This window comes from Pholis gunnellus, assembly GCF_910591455.1.
Source record: "Pholis gunnellus genome assembly, chromosome: 2".
NCBI lineage: Eukaryota > Metazoa > Chordata > Actinopteri > Perciformes > Pholidae > Pholis > Pholis gunnellus.
Window position 1 is genome coordinate 24259198 of NC_136536.1, and position 13720 is coordinate 24272917.

A 13720-nucleotide genomic window follows, 5' to 3' on the forward strand; every position below is an offset into this window, starting at 1 on the left:
TGTTGAGGGGGCGGCAGCATTAAATAGGAGGTGGGGGGTGAGGGGGTGAGAGGAGAGGTCAGGGACACGGACGGATAGACGGTTTCAGATCACAGGAGGGGAAGGGGAAGGAAAGGCCAAACGATGTTGATGGTGTTCAGCGTGGTGCTGGCATCCTTCCCTGCTCTCTGACCTGCAAAGCGAGAACAAGCCGAAAAGCCATGGAGTAGCGAGGGAGCGTCGTATTCCAGGAGATCATGTAACCAGCAGTCTGGATCAAATGGCAGCCTGCTGGCTTTGAGGGAAGAGAGGGGAGGAGCAAAAGAGAGAGTGTGCAAGAGAGCGGGGGGGGGGGGGGGGGGGGATTAACACTGAGGTAAATAGAGACTAACGAACCAGAGGCGAGGGAGGCGGGGTTAGGGCGTAAGCCATGAGACATGTTTGTGTCTGTGTGGAGTCTCAGGAACAGCCCTCCATGCCTCATTAGTCAGCCACTGAGGTAAACCAGCTGCCCTGTCATCAGTCAGATCAGTGGAGCAGAACCACAGCGAGAGTCCTCACTGCCTGGAACCCTATCGGAGCTCCTTTTTCACCCAACAGACCCCGATGTATACGACGATTCCATCACCATCCATGACTCACGTGTGACGCAGTCTCCTGGAATCACCGCTGTTTCCCCCTCTTCCTCCCTGCCTCCTCCTTCAGTCCCCTTTTTTCTTTTTCTCGCCTTGGCTTCACTCGCTGGATGGGGATGGAGAAGAGCTCCCGTCACCATGACAACGTGTCCAAAACATCTGCCTATAGCAGAATTTGCAGACATACCGTGGAGATGTCATTTTGGAAGGCATTCTGTAGCTTCTTGCAGGCTGATCATAAACAGCTGAAATGTCACCTTTATGAAGTGTGTCATATCGGCTCAGGTGATATTTAACTTGAAGGCAGTGATGTTTGTTTAATCCAGCTATGATTAGAACATATACAGTATGTGATACTGTGGTAATCTGATCAAACCCACACTAAGGCAATACCTCAGTTGTATTTATAAAAGAGCTATTTACTTTATTTGTTCATCCTGTTCATGACTCTATATAAAATGGGAATATAATCTGTATATCTGAATACTCTTAATCCCTCTTCTACTCTAAACTGTTAATTCACAGTAATCTGATAACCGCTGCAATCTCCTCAATGTTTGATCAATCAAATGATTTTACATCATTATATACATGTATACACGATAATCAGTAGTGAATACCATCACGTGCCCCTTATAAGTTTCATAACACTTGGTGGTGAAACTTTTGAAGTTAGGTTAATTACCATAAAACATGTAAACGTTTTTATGAATCTATCTCATCTTTTCACGGTAATTTGGCTTGACATGAATGTGAGAGGCGTCAGTGTAGAATCGACAGATTACTAATTCTAAATCCTTCAATCTTCTGTTTGCCTGTGACGTCAGGCCTGCAAAAACACATTTTATATTACATAAATATCCCTAGAGTCTTACTAAATCATAGAGTGTCTGCTCTGAGAAAAAGATGACAACAGAAATAAATGCACTAAGTGCACCCGCCGTGATCGCTATCATGTAGGAAAAGTAGGTCACACCAAGTGCCATATCAGAGGCAGGACAGCATTGAACTGTACTGAAGTCAGTCCAGTGACAATGACTCATGTAGTAGTCTGGCTCAAGCACTGGGCTGGGTTGGGATTTTGGTGTAGTGTAAAATGGTGAATATATTTTTCAGAGGTCTGCAGCACAGGCCCCCAGACTCTTTCTCTTTTGTCTTTTGCTGCTGGCAAGCTGTTCTCTGGTGTCATCGGTATAAATACGGTGACCAAACAGCTGCTTTATTGCCTCCTCAATGGTCGGCCATCTAGCTCGTTTGTCCTGCTGGAGGTTGTGAGGATCTAACAAAATCTTTCTTCCAGGGAGATGGAGACATGGGCCCCTGTATCTTCTGTCATCCATGAAATGGGCAGCTGGCTGGGGTCTCTCTATTAGCACTGCCAGTCACCACCACTCTTCCATTGGAAAGACCTCTTCAAGGTGTGCGAAGAACTCTTTCATTTTGTTCAGCGTATTCTTGTTTCTGTGAGGTTTGCTTCTCCACATTAACCAAACTCTCAAGACAAAGTTGCTTGTTCCAGCCTGATGAATCTCACCTGTTCGTGAGGAGGAGCATCTTTATCACGTTTCATCATTAGCTAATCAACTATACCCTAAAATGACCATTTAAGGCTACAGTACCTGCTCACTCGGTTTACGGGCAAGTTTCATTCACAACAATGTTACCAAAGATACAAAAGAAGTATTTTATTTTATACACTATATTTATCCCGTTAAGGGGGACATTTTTCTCTGCATTTGCAGTGTGCCGCCCGGGGAGCCACTAGGCCACTAGGCCACTAGAGAGTCCTTGAGCGAGACACTGTCCCCCTAGTGACTAGGGGGACAGTGTCTCGCTCAAGGACTCTTCGACTCAGAACCCGTCCCAGCCAAGGATCGGACCGTCAACCTTCCAGTTACCAGACAACCCTCTTAGCCTAGTGTAACCCAAAGTAACTGTTGCAAGCTTCAAGTCCTGCTGAACTTCTTTCAGATTAATTAAAGCAATATCACGTTTTGTTTGTGTTTCAGGGCAGAGCATATTAACAGAAAGCATATTTATTGATTCATGAAAAGTTGTTACAGGACAACTAAAAGATCTGATAAAACAGAGAATCTGTAAGTATATAAACTGAGGGATAAAAATAAATCATGAATATTGAATATTGTGTCAAAATGACAGTGATTCTCTACTTCCCTCTTCTGTCCAAAGCTTGTATTACAGAGTGAAAACCACTATGTGACTTCATGTCTTTGGGTGTTTTGTCTGCAGACGCTTTTGAATTGCGCTGCAGTAAAGAAGCTCTACAGTGTACAATGGAATATGCCATCTTGTCAAACAAGGTTTTAAAGAATGATCAGTGATGGTATATCTTTGCAGTATTTGTCTCATCATAATCTGCTCATAATCCAAGCAGAAGTCAGTTCATGTCAAAGAATGAAATGCTACGTCTCCTGCATATCACCATTATTTTAGTCTTTTTATTGAAGACAGTTGCTACAAAACTCAGTTTGTTGTGTTTTCTTTTCTTTCTTTATTTTTCATTTTCTTGTTTTATACAAAATAAACCAATAACAGTATTAAAAATAATTAAAACTGATACATCATTCACAGGTATACCATCAAATATACATTTATACAGAAAAGCATAAAATAGAAAAACAAGTGAGATCACAGTGGTAAGGGCTCGAGAAGAGAGGCGTGTTTGGCTGTGGGTGACCCCTCTGGAATCTAACATTGACCCCTGTGTCATGTGCTTTGGACCAAAAAGGGTCCAGGAAATACAGTTAGAACTCCTGTCTGTGCAGAGTACAATGTTTTCAGGGCCATCCCAGGTCAGGCAAAAAGGACGATTGTACAGTGTAAAAGGGAACAGGTACTCCACAGAGCTGAACTATACCATTCTCAGACTTCAGACTGTAAAACAAGGAAACGGAAAATGTGCGTTCAGTTTAGTTATTCAGAATTCTGTGGAAGTATGACACTACCCTTAAAATGAAGTGTGTCTTATTTTTCTACCACTGGGGGGACATAGTTGGTTCCCTTTCTTGCAGACAGTGAGATGAACAGCAGGACTCAGTGACTCTGTGCAGGCTGCAGCAGTCGTGATGTCACATCGGGGTTGTCAGGTTCGAGGTTTACAGTTTTTGAGACCATTACCAGTTTGAAATGACTTTTGGAAAATCTGATAACAATAACTATTTTTTTACAAAGACATGGCACAGAGCATCATATATATATATATATACATATATAGACAAAGTGTCTCATAATTCAAGTAAAATGCAATCTACATTTTGGCATGCCTGCAATTTCTTGTTACTTATCGAGTGGCCGACGTATGTGGCAACAGTGATGTGTATGTGGTAGGCTAATTTATCAGTTGGTGTCTATGATGTCTGTTCAGACTGTGCCTGTACAGAGACCAAAACCCGAATCATGTGCTCATGCATTCTACGTTGTGCAGAAGAACCAGACCGAGGGATAAACTGTTGTTCATCAACTGTTTCCTCATTTCCTGACCTCTTAATTTCCTGTTTGGGTAAACAAATCTGACATGACGTTTTAATAAGTGCCTCCAGTCTTTACGCTCAGCTAGGCTAACCGTGTTTTGACTCCAGCTCTGTAATACACAGACACGAGGTTGCTATCCATCTGAACATCTCACTCCCACAGAAAAGCAAATGAGCAATCCATCATTCCTTTAGAGTCAGAACGTGTAGAATGTGAACACTTCCAACTGTCAGAACCAGAACCATTTCAGCTCTATGTGAGTACTGAGAAGCTGCCACAGTGCAGCTCAGACATGGGCCAGCATATGGCACACACACAGACACACACACACACACACACACACACACACACACACACACACACACACACACACACACACACACACACACACTGAAACACTTACAAAAAAGTGGTTCTCTTTGAACTATACATAGAGAGATCCTATTCAAGTGAGGTTTCTATTCTCTTATAGCAGTGCATCTGTGGCTGGATCTAAACTTGCATGGTCATTTAATAATACAAAAACAAACAAATACAAATAATATCAAGTGGAGGGAATGAGTGAATATGAAAATGTGACACTTGCAATATATCCCACATACAACAACAAGTATTCACTTTGCTTTCTTGATTCTTCCAAAATGAATACGTCATTTTGGAAAACAGATGTGTGATGTTAGTGCAATCCAATTGAGTCCATGTTGATAGCAGACATTGATCCAGGCTGACATACGGATCACATGCACTGTCACTGAGGGCCGCATTCACACTGATTGATTCTTTTTCCCCTCATTGTTGGAATACTCTTACACAATAAGAAATGCTTTAGGGTGAAGGGTGGAAGAGCACAAATATAACCATCCTGGTCACTAAGCATCATCTTTATATGCTCACATTTGCAAGACAGGCTCTGAATAATTACAAAATAAAGGAACTGGAACCAGACTGTGAGAAGTGGATTTCTCAAAAACACATCCAAGTGATGCCAGTTTGAACAGGATCAGCTGAAAACTGTGAGATGTGCAGACCATGCATATGCACAGTGTCTTTGTGCATCTGTACATATAGGACCTTTGTTACAGTAATGCCGCATGACACAGTAGTGCAGACCAGTGTTGAAAACCCAGACTAACCAATATTTATTGTATATCAAAGGTAAAGGGAGGATGTAAAAAAAGAACTTTTTTCATTGAAAATGAACCAAACAAGTTGTGTGACTAGAAAGTGTGACACAGAGCACACCCACAGTTTGTAGACAATATGCACCTGTGAGATGAGATAGTCTCTTAAAGTCCACTAAACATGGATAGTATGTTCAAACAAAAACATGCACCGCTGCATATTATAAGTAAGTTCAGTGCATTTCTTCAAACTCCAGCGTATGACCTCACTGTGTGTATCAGAGTGCGGGGTCGGATTAACCCACCACAGCCTTTAATAAGCCTGGGGTTTCCCACTTTGCCCAGTTGGTAATCCAGCCTGGTGAAAGTGTGAGAAACACATGAAATAAACAATAATACAAATTCCAGTCTGCACTGCACATTTGAAGTGAGAGTTTGGTTTCTGTTTCACCTCACAAATTGCGATTCAGCGAGCAGAACAAAAAGTATTGCATCCCAAAACATCAACTGTCAGCTGGGAGGAAACCTGACGGATTTGGGGCTTCTATCACAGAATCAGGAGTGGTGTCCCTCAAATGAATCAAGAACATTCTGACCATTTACAAACAAGACCAGGCTCAATCCAGGTTAGAACGGACTCTGCACAGAAACAGTGAGTGGGTAAACCTGCGCTCTGTGCTGGTACAATAAAAGGATGAGGATAAGCTTTCTGTCGTCTGAAGTATAAATTACTGTCATTACTACATAGCATTTATAAAAAGCCCAGTTTTATCAAAATTCAACTTTTTTAAAAACCTGTGATCTGTTTCTGTCAAACCTAAAAATCACCCCAGCCACTGTAGCTTCTGAAACCGCCTGTTGGTGCAGTACTTAGCATCTCACCTCAGCAGGTTCATTTTGAACCATAAAGGGAATACGCACATGGACAGATCGTCAGATATTTCATGGGGTCAATATGGAGCACAGGACCTGCAGGTCCTACAGAAAACCTGAGAGGGGAAACACTCACTGTCCTCACAAGAAAAAGAGAGCATCCGCTGTTTACAGCTCTAACGGCCGAGTTAATCATGATGTCAGTCACAAGCAAAGGCAGAAATACTGGAACACTCTTGTGCCACGAACCATAACTGAACAGTTTTGGCTGCCCAAACCTAATCCAACCTTAACCAGAGGGGACGACAGTCACATGGATTGTAACAGTCATGTAATGGTTTTGGAAGCTACTGACAAATGCTGTTGGCCTTCCAATGTAGGCAATAGATAAAAAAAACACTTAAATCAGTAATTTGACCAAAAAAAAAAGAGATTGTTTTCTAATAACTTTTGAATTTGGATATATTTAGATATTGATACACTCAAAGTGGTGAGGAGACACCGCTCAGCTTTTTGTCGGGGTCTATGTCAAAATAAAGCAAAGCCTATTGATATAGAGATATGTAAGATAACGACTGTGACTTTTCATGAACAACTGCCTGTAAAAGATGAAGCATTGCTCCTTTACCTCCAAAACACACGTGCAGCACCGAGAAGACTTGTATTGCAATGTATTAATTGCTGACTCAGACTTTGAAGTAACTCTAATGCTTCACAGTGAAATCTCAGTGAAGGACAGACAGTGTATGGTCCCATCCACATTTGCATATTGTGCATTTCAGGTGTATGTCAAGGTTAACAATGGTATTTTCTCAGTAAGAAGATTTGTGTAAAACATAAAAATATCAACCGATTGGCTTAATATCAGTAGTCATGCATTTTCAATGACCAGCTCAAGGGATTCATTAAGGAGGCCACTAAGGAAGTCTCTGGGTTCTTTCATTTGTCTCAGATGTCCAGTGAAAACAACATCTGTAGCTTGTGACAGCACAGACATTGAAATATGTTGTGACCTTTTAAAGGTCTCTTCACTTCATTCCAGTCTGGGGGCCAACAAACACAATGAGCCAAAATCAACACAACCTCCGTCTGAGTAACAGCGCTGTCATGTTAACAGCGCTCAAATTGCAGCTGGAACAACTAAATAGAAACCGGGCACTGTGCTTCACCAGTGCACACAACTTTATCTTTCGTAGCAGAGCAAAGAGAGTTAGCTTCTATTAACCAAAGAGCGAGCTCTCACCGCTGCTGCACCTGTAGTGACCACGGCGACAGAGCAGCCTGCTGGTCAGCACATGGCTGCAGTATGTTCTGCTCAAACCTTTCTGCGCCTTTTTGACATCATGTGATTTTGTGGTGTTGGATATTGTTTGGCCACTGCCATTGATTCTTGAACATTACAATTTCTCCCCTACATTATTATATTTCATATTTAGATTTTTTGTATTGATGTGTTGGTCTCATGGTTTCTCACATTATACAGTCATGGCCAGGTAAGCTATCAGTCCTGGTTGATTTAGTGCCACCTGTGGTTATTACCTGTTACAGCAAGTAAATGAATGTGTTTACGGTGCAGCCAAACAAAACAGACTAAAATACACACTTACAGATCCTCTTCCCAATGCATGGCGCTGGCTTTTACGTTTCACATCAGACACATGAACTAGTGATTGGGTGCATCATTCCCCGTGTGTCCCTTGTGCGTCAGCACTTTATTTGAATCTTGTGTGGATTTTAGAATTCCAGCAGAAATCAAACTGATAAATGGAGAGGGAGTTACATAACGCAAATCCCTTTCATGTGTATTGCTGTAAAACTGACGCCATTAAGAGTAGAAAATGTTTGTTGATTAGAAGTTTGAATAGGTAACTAAAACCACGAGGGTCCCAGCACTGTGACCTGTGGCTTCTCAGTCAAAATCTGGAGGACCGACATCACTGTGTGACAGCTAGCTGTAAGAGCCTGCTGTCAGTAAGCACCTATGAATTCTCCATTAAACCAAGTAGGTTGCTTTCCTTCATATTCATTCATTTTCATTTCCAACAGTGAGTGTTGTACAAAAAAAGTCAAAGTGCAAGGACAGTTTTGGAAAGTGATTTCTCACTGAATGTTTGACCTTGGTGGTAGTGGAGCCAAGTATAGTGTGTTATCATTGAATAGAATAAATCCAAAAAAACAAGGTGTCCCATCAAATAGACATGGACGGCGCTGTTTGAAGACTGGGTTTAGATGCAGGTGTTTATGGTCAACACCAAGCCCCCCAGCACGACTGTTCCCTGAACATACAGCAGCTACAAGGAAACTACCAAACATCTGCAGGTGCTGCAGACTGATAGAACCTTCTGGAGAGAGTTTGGAGGGGGTGGGGGGGCGGATTGAAGTCACAGTCTGTGTCCTCAGAGGGTTCTAGGAGAATGCAGGAATGGTGGTGGGTGGCTTCTGGGTTTCCTCCTGTAAACAGAGTGTGTGCTCCTGGTCTGCAAGGTCACACCTCCACTGAAGTGATCTGGTTCATCTGGGCCCTCATGGACTGGATGCTGTTGAGGATCTTCTTCTGGTGGCCGGCCAACATCACTCCCACTCTGATGATGTCCCTAAAGAAAAACATTTTGTCAATTCCACCTCAGTCTACCACAAGATGAACACTTCAAGAGATTCAAGGCTTCCCGAGTCGCATTGGAGCGTTTTGCCTTAAGTTTAGTCTCTCAGGCTACTTTGCCCTGTTTGAGGAACATATGAAGATTGTACTAAAACTCATCTGCATGTTTTTTGTGAAGAATTATTGAAGCTATGTTTTCACTTTAAGTTGCTGTGTAATTATAATGTTAATGTAATGTAATTGGAATTGATCAAAGATAAGCAAGTAAAGCATTCTTCTTAATTATCTAATGCAGGGGTGGCCAACCCGCGGCTCCCGAGCCGCATGCGGCTCTTTGCCCGGTTTCATGCGGCTCTTACGTTCATATCGAAGTTTGTATTTGTGTTTTTTTAATGTGCGTGTTCGCTTCGCTTGAGTTAAATACGGTATTTTCGTCAAACGCGCATGTGCGGCCACAGATTACGTTCCTCGTCGACCCATTTAACGCAGAGACGGACTGTTTGAAAGCCCCGCTAGTCACAGATGAGGATGCGGCTGAGTTGGAGATGATCGATCTTTGTGAGGAGGACCAACTCAAACCTGCTTTAAGGGACGGGACCATTGAGTTCTGGAAAAGTGTGCCAATGAAAAAATACCCCAATGTCAAACGGGCTGCGTTAAGATACTGTCAATGTTTGGGTCAACATACGTCTGCGAGTCTGTGTTTTCTACCCTGAAACACGTGAAATCAAAGCATCGATCTGTTCTGACTGACACCCATGTGAAAGAATTGCTTCGAGTGGCAACAACGGAATACAAGCCAGATTTGAAGAGGATTGTTCAAGGCAAGGATGCCAGAAGTCCCACTAAGCAACATGCATAGTAAAATAAAAACACTATTGTAAATTATTATATTTTTGTTTGTGGACTTGGTTGAACTGAGAGTTTGTCTGTGTGAGACAGTGTACACAATGTTCATTGTTGAAAATGACTGGCCTGTGGTCTTAGGAGTCAATTTCTGTCATAATCATGTTGGTGTGTGACATTTACAATAAATCTGGCTGAGCAAAGGTATGTGTGTGTGTGAGGAAGGGATAGGGTGATGTTCATGTGTGCCCATGTGTATGATGTGGCTCTTTGCGGTAACACAGTACAAAATGTGGCTCTTGGTCTCTGACTGGTTGGCCACCCCTGATCTAATGCAATCAATTCATCGTTATATGATAATAAGTTGGTTTAGCACAGATATTTTAGAAGAGTATTTGCTGACTTTTCCGCTAAGGGTGCAATGTGGAAGGTCTGGCTGGAGATTTAGGTTAAAACATCTGAACTAATGTTATCAAGAGAATGTAAGGAGGTTACAGTGTTGACGTTATATCAAAGACGTCTATGTGTTATGTTGCAGAAATATCTAGTGAAATGAGCATGCTAACAAGCTAGCCAAGGAAGCCCGTCCTGTGCTGTAATACCACTTGTACCTCACGAGGCGAGTCACTAGATTTAAATCACATATAGCTAACAATGATCATGATGATCCGTATCATCACCACATCTCTCTAAGTGTGATATGTCTTCTTCACAGTGTGGATATATTAAAAGTATCTAACATACTCCATGGTCATTTGAGACACCACATCAAAGCTGGTGAAGCCTTCGTTGGTAAAGTTCTCCTTGTACTGGCCCATCTTGATGGCGTCCAGCCACTCATCCACGATGCTGAATGAGGAGAAGTCTGGAGCGGTGCGATCAAGCAGAGGTAAGTGAACACTGGTGGACAGAAAGAAGAAGACAGCATCTTGTAAGAAGGTTGATTTGTGAAGGGTGTAGGTCATCCACAGTGTGAAGTGATGGAGGTCCTCTCCTTTTCATACCTTGATGACAGTGGTGTCGTGGCCTTGAGGCTGTTGGGGTTGCGGATCATCTTGTCCAGGGTGCTGACAATCTGGCTGAATTTGGGCCGGTTGTTGCGTTCTTTCTGCCAGCAATCCAGCATCAGCTGATGCAATGCACTAGGACAATCCATAGGGGGTGGCAACCTGTAGTCCTGCTCTATGGCATTGATAACCTAGAAGAATTTAGGTGAAAACTAATGTTGAGTCTCAGAACATGACTGGAACCTGATCCAGTTAAGAACTCAACAGATAAGATACACAATCAAAACCACAATGAAAGGAACTGAAACCGACGTTTGGTTGTTACTTTCTGAGATAAACCGCATTATAGATGGAGCCAGATGGTGATTTAAACACTTTTAAAAACACTACACAACAACAAAGAGTTTTTCTTGACCAACTGTCTTCTTTTACACACTGTATCTAGTTAATTACCAGGTATAGAGGTAGAGATTTGAACCTGAGACACTTTGGTTACCAGAGTTGGAGCTGTTGGCCAGCATATTTTTAGAGGCCTCAAAATAGGCTTAGGGTTAACCTCTAAGCCTATTTTGAGGCCTCTGCTCGAAAATGTCATACCCACACTGAAATGAGCTTATCTCGTTAACTACAAGGTCTATTTGAATAATTTCAATGGGATTATAACACTAACACTTGTGATAGTTTGTTAATATGTGTACATAGTGTATATGTTACTGTTAAATGCTGAATGAATTTATAGAGGTTGGAGTACAGAGAGATCGTTTATTATTATTTTGGCTGAATGAGGCCCCATCATTAAATACATTGGCGGATCACCTTTCTATGTGACGACTGTGATATTGCTGGCTGATTGACAGGGCTTTACTCACATCTTGATTGCTCATGTCCCAGTAGGGCCTCTCTCCATATGACATCACCTCCCACATGACTATGCCATAGCTCCAGCAGTCACTGGAGGAGGTGAACTTCCTGTACTGAATTGCCTCTGGAGCCGTCCACCGGATGGGAATCTTCCCTCCCTAGAAAAAAACAAGTGTGAAGGTCAACAGTGGCTCAGCGGGCCGAAATACACGTGTCATTCCATCACTGATGTTTTTCTAGAAACCTATTGGCCTATTGGCCCATCTATTTCTGTTTGTTTTATGTCCTGTTTTGCTTCCAGTAATTTAATTTAATTCCTAATGTAAACTACAAAGTAGTCCAATATTATTTAATTTATTAATTTATTTAGTTTAATTTATTATTGAAATAACTTTTTTAATCCAATCCAATCTAGTTAGTTTTCATGGTCCTATGTATAGTATTTAATTATGATTCCACATTCACTGACACAGTCTGGTCACCTGTCAACCCTGCCCTGCTCTTAGCTGAGGAGTTCAGTCTCTCAGGAGAAGAGTCTCCAAGCAGCTTTGTGAGGAGCTCTTAAAATCAAACACAGCCATTGAAGTCTGTGATGAAGACTCACCAGAGCGCTGGTGTAGGTGGGGTCTGATGTGTCGTCCTCAAGGAAGCGGGACAGGCCGAAGTCAGACACTTTGCACACCAGGTTGCTGTTGACCAGGATGTTCCTAGCTGCCAGGTCCCGGTGGACGTAGTTCATGTCACATAGGTACTTCATTCCTGCTGCTATGCCGCGCAGCATTCCCACCAGCTGGATCACTGTAAACTGCCCATCATTTTGCTGTAAGAAAAATAACCAAACATCAAGTTCAACTTTGTCTTTTGTGATGACTAATGCAAATGACTGAACACTCCTGACTGAATTTGGAGAGACTGTGAACATGTTGCTGAAGTGAAAGAAAAACCACAATCGGGAGCCATGTGGCCAAACTCTGTCCTGACCAGAGGATCAGATGGGGAGGCTGTGTAACGGGATAATCCTAAAGCCTGTAAGGAGTAAGGAGTGAATTCAATTTGAACCAAAACCTGAAAGTTGATTGCAGATCTGATCGACTTGATTTAGAAAACAAGAGACTCTTCTGAGGTGAAGCGAGATGTCTGTGGAGGTAAACTTAGGGAACCAGAGGGAACCCAAGAGAGCTAGCAGAAACTTTGATTATAGAATACAGGCGAGATGGAGAGAAAGGTGTCTAGAGTGCCAGTGGCGTAGTTACTAGTTACCAAGCACACACACCACACACACACACACACATTTTGCACCTAAACTAGCTACCGTATATATTACACTATAGTCTCGACTCATGGTCAAACATTGGACATCATGACAAAATATCAAATAAACTGTTCATATAATTGAATTATTCTTAGTTTATGTTGAATAAGCAGACCATTTTGTTGTAGATTGCTACTGACTATTTTACCCCCCTCACCCACCCTCTCAAAAGCTACTTGAAATGTTCTCTGTATGAGATTAGTTCTCTGAGCTGTGATACAGACAGGCTGAATGCCTTTCATTTAGAGATTTTACCGGGCAAATATTGTTTGTGCTGTCTGATCATATCAGCAGCTTGAACTTGATTTGTGGGCTTTCAATCAACTTGAGCCGGTTCTATCGGCTGTAAAAGACCATGAGATGTGGTTGAGACCACCTAGCCAGTCCCCTGTTCCCAGAGACCAGCTTTCATGAACTGTCACTTTAATGAAGCAAAGTACACACAATGCAGGACAGATACATACACATTTACACATACATTGCCAAACGTTTAGATTTCACCACATTGCTACCATAGTATAGCTTTAACACGGCCGTTGTGCGTCTATGTCCATGTGCAGACTGATTATAAAATGTACTGAGAACCTCATTGCAGCAGGTGCATTACAATGCATGAGCTGTCAGTGTGTCCTTTACCCTGAGGAAGGAGTCCAGGGATCCGTTTTGCATGAACTCAGTGACGATCATCACAGGGCTGCTCTTGGTCACCACCCCCTCCAGATGGATGATGTTGGGGTGGTCGAACTGGCCCATGATGGACGCCTCGCTCAGGAAGTCCCGCCTCTGACGATCAGTGTAGCCGGCCTTCAGCGCCTTAATAGCCACCAGGATCTCTCTCTTCCCTGGCTGCCGGAGGTTTCCACTGCACACCTCCCCAAACTCACCTTACAGGAAGATGAGGGCAGTCAGTGGACTAACAATAAAGCCTTGATCTAAAACTTTGAGTTACTCTATCACTATCAGAGTTTTCTCTGACATAGTCTTCATATCTTGTT

At 42.5% G+C, this 13720-nt stretch overlaps 1 protein-coding gene across 2 annotated transcripts in view; it reads right to left on the reverse strand.

The window, feature by feature from the left end:
- Nucleotides 1-8585: 8585 nt before the first annotated feature.
- The window catches only part of LOC306709915 (ephrin type-B receptor 2-like), a gene marked incomplete at both ends in the record, with an annotated part of 32480 nt that continues 27345 nt past the window's right edge, over nucleotides 8586-13720 (reverse strand). For both annotated transcript variants that reach the window (XM_079178232.1, XM_079178231.1), the window contains 6 exons: nucleotides 8586-8694; nucleotides 10290-10445; nucleotides 10550-10743; nucleotides 11422-11571; nucleotides 12018-12233; nucleotides 13362-13609. In XM_079178232.1, the coding sequence (XP_079034358.1) occupies nucleotides 8586-8694; nucleotides 10290-10445; nucleotides 10550-10743; nucleotides 11422-11571; nucleotides 12018-12233; nucleotides 13362-13609 (1073 nt within the window). The remainder of the gene's footprint in view (nucleotides 8695-10289; nucleotides 10446-10549; nucleotides 10744-11421; nucleotides 11572-12017; nucleotides 12234-13361; nucleotides 13610-13720) is intronic.